This window comes from Alligator sinensis, unplaced genomic scaffold, assembly GCF_000455745.1.
Source record: "Alligator sinensis unplaced genomic scaffold, ASM45574v1 scaffold253_1, whole genome shotgun sequence".
In the NCBI taxonomy this organism is placed as follows: domain Eukaryota; kingdom Metazoa; phylum Chordata; order Crocodylia; family Alligatoridae; genus Alligator; species Alligator sinensis.
In genome coordinates, this window is record NW_005842147.1 from 1,889,583 (window position 1) to 1,890,290 (window position 708).

General features: G+C 41.1%; 1 protein-coding gene across 1 annotated transcript; it reads left to right on the forward strand.

Moving 5' to 3' along the window:
• Positions 1-89: 89 nt before the first annotated feature.
• Positions 90-701, forward strand: LOC112550559 (nectin-3-like; the record flags this gene model as incomplete). Its single annotated transcript, XM_025206219.1, has 1 exon — positions 90-701. A coding segment is annotated over exon 1 (612 nt), but the record flags the coding sequence as incomplete, so codon positions are not given.
• Between the last annotated feature and the right edge of the window lie 7 nt (positions 702-708).

Sequence of the window (708 nt, forward strand, 5' to 3'; positions counted from 1 at the left end):
GTCCGGTCGTAATAAAGCGGCAATCTGCAGCTGCTCGATCGCTAGATCTACCAAGCACCAAATCGCAGCACCTTCAAGTTGACGCAGCAATGGCCACCGCGGGGACACCGAGACGGCAAATGTTCACTGGGTTAGAACTCATTCTTACACTGCTTCTTTCCCGTCTCTGCTGTGGTGCTTTAGTCAAACCAGTTGTTGATCCACACGTAATGGCAGTTTGGGGAAAGAATGTCACATTAAAGTGCATAATTAATATAAATGACACCATAACACAAATTTCATGGGAAAAAATGCATGGTAAAAGTGCACAAACTATTGTTGTACATCATCCTGAATATGGGTTTTCTGTTCAAGGAAAATACCATGAAAGAGTGGCATTTAAAAACTCTTCGTCCAGTGATATAACAATCAACCTAAACAATGTGAGCTTCTCTGATGCAGGAAAATATGTATGCAAAGCAGTTACATTCCCATTAGGAAATGCAGAGTCGATAACAACTATAACTGTAATTGTTGAACCCACTGTGAGCTTTACAAAGGGACCAACTCCCTTAATAGATGGTAAAAACTGGACAGTAGCAGCCATGCGTATAGCAGCCACAGGAAAACCTGCTGCAGATATTAATTGGGAGGGAGACCTTGGTAAAATAGAATTTAGTTCAGCTTCCTTTCCAAATGAAACAGTGACAGTTGTAAGTCAATATAAAA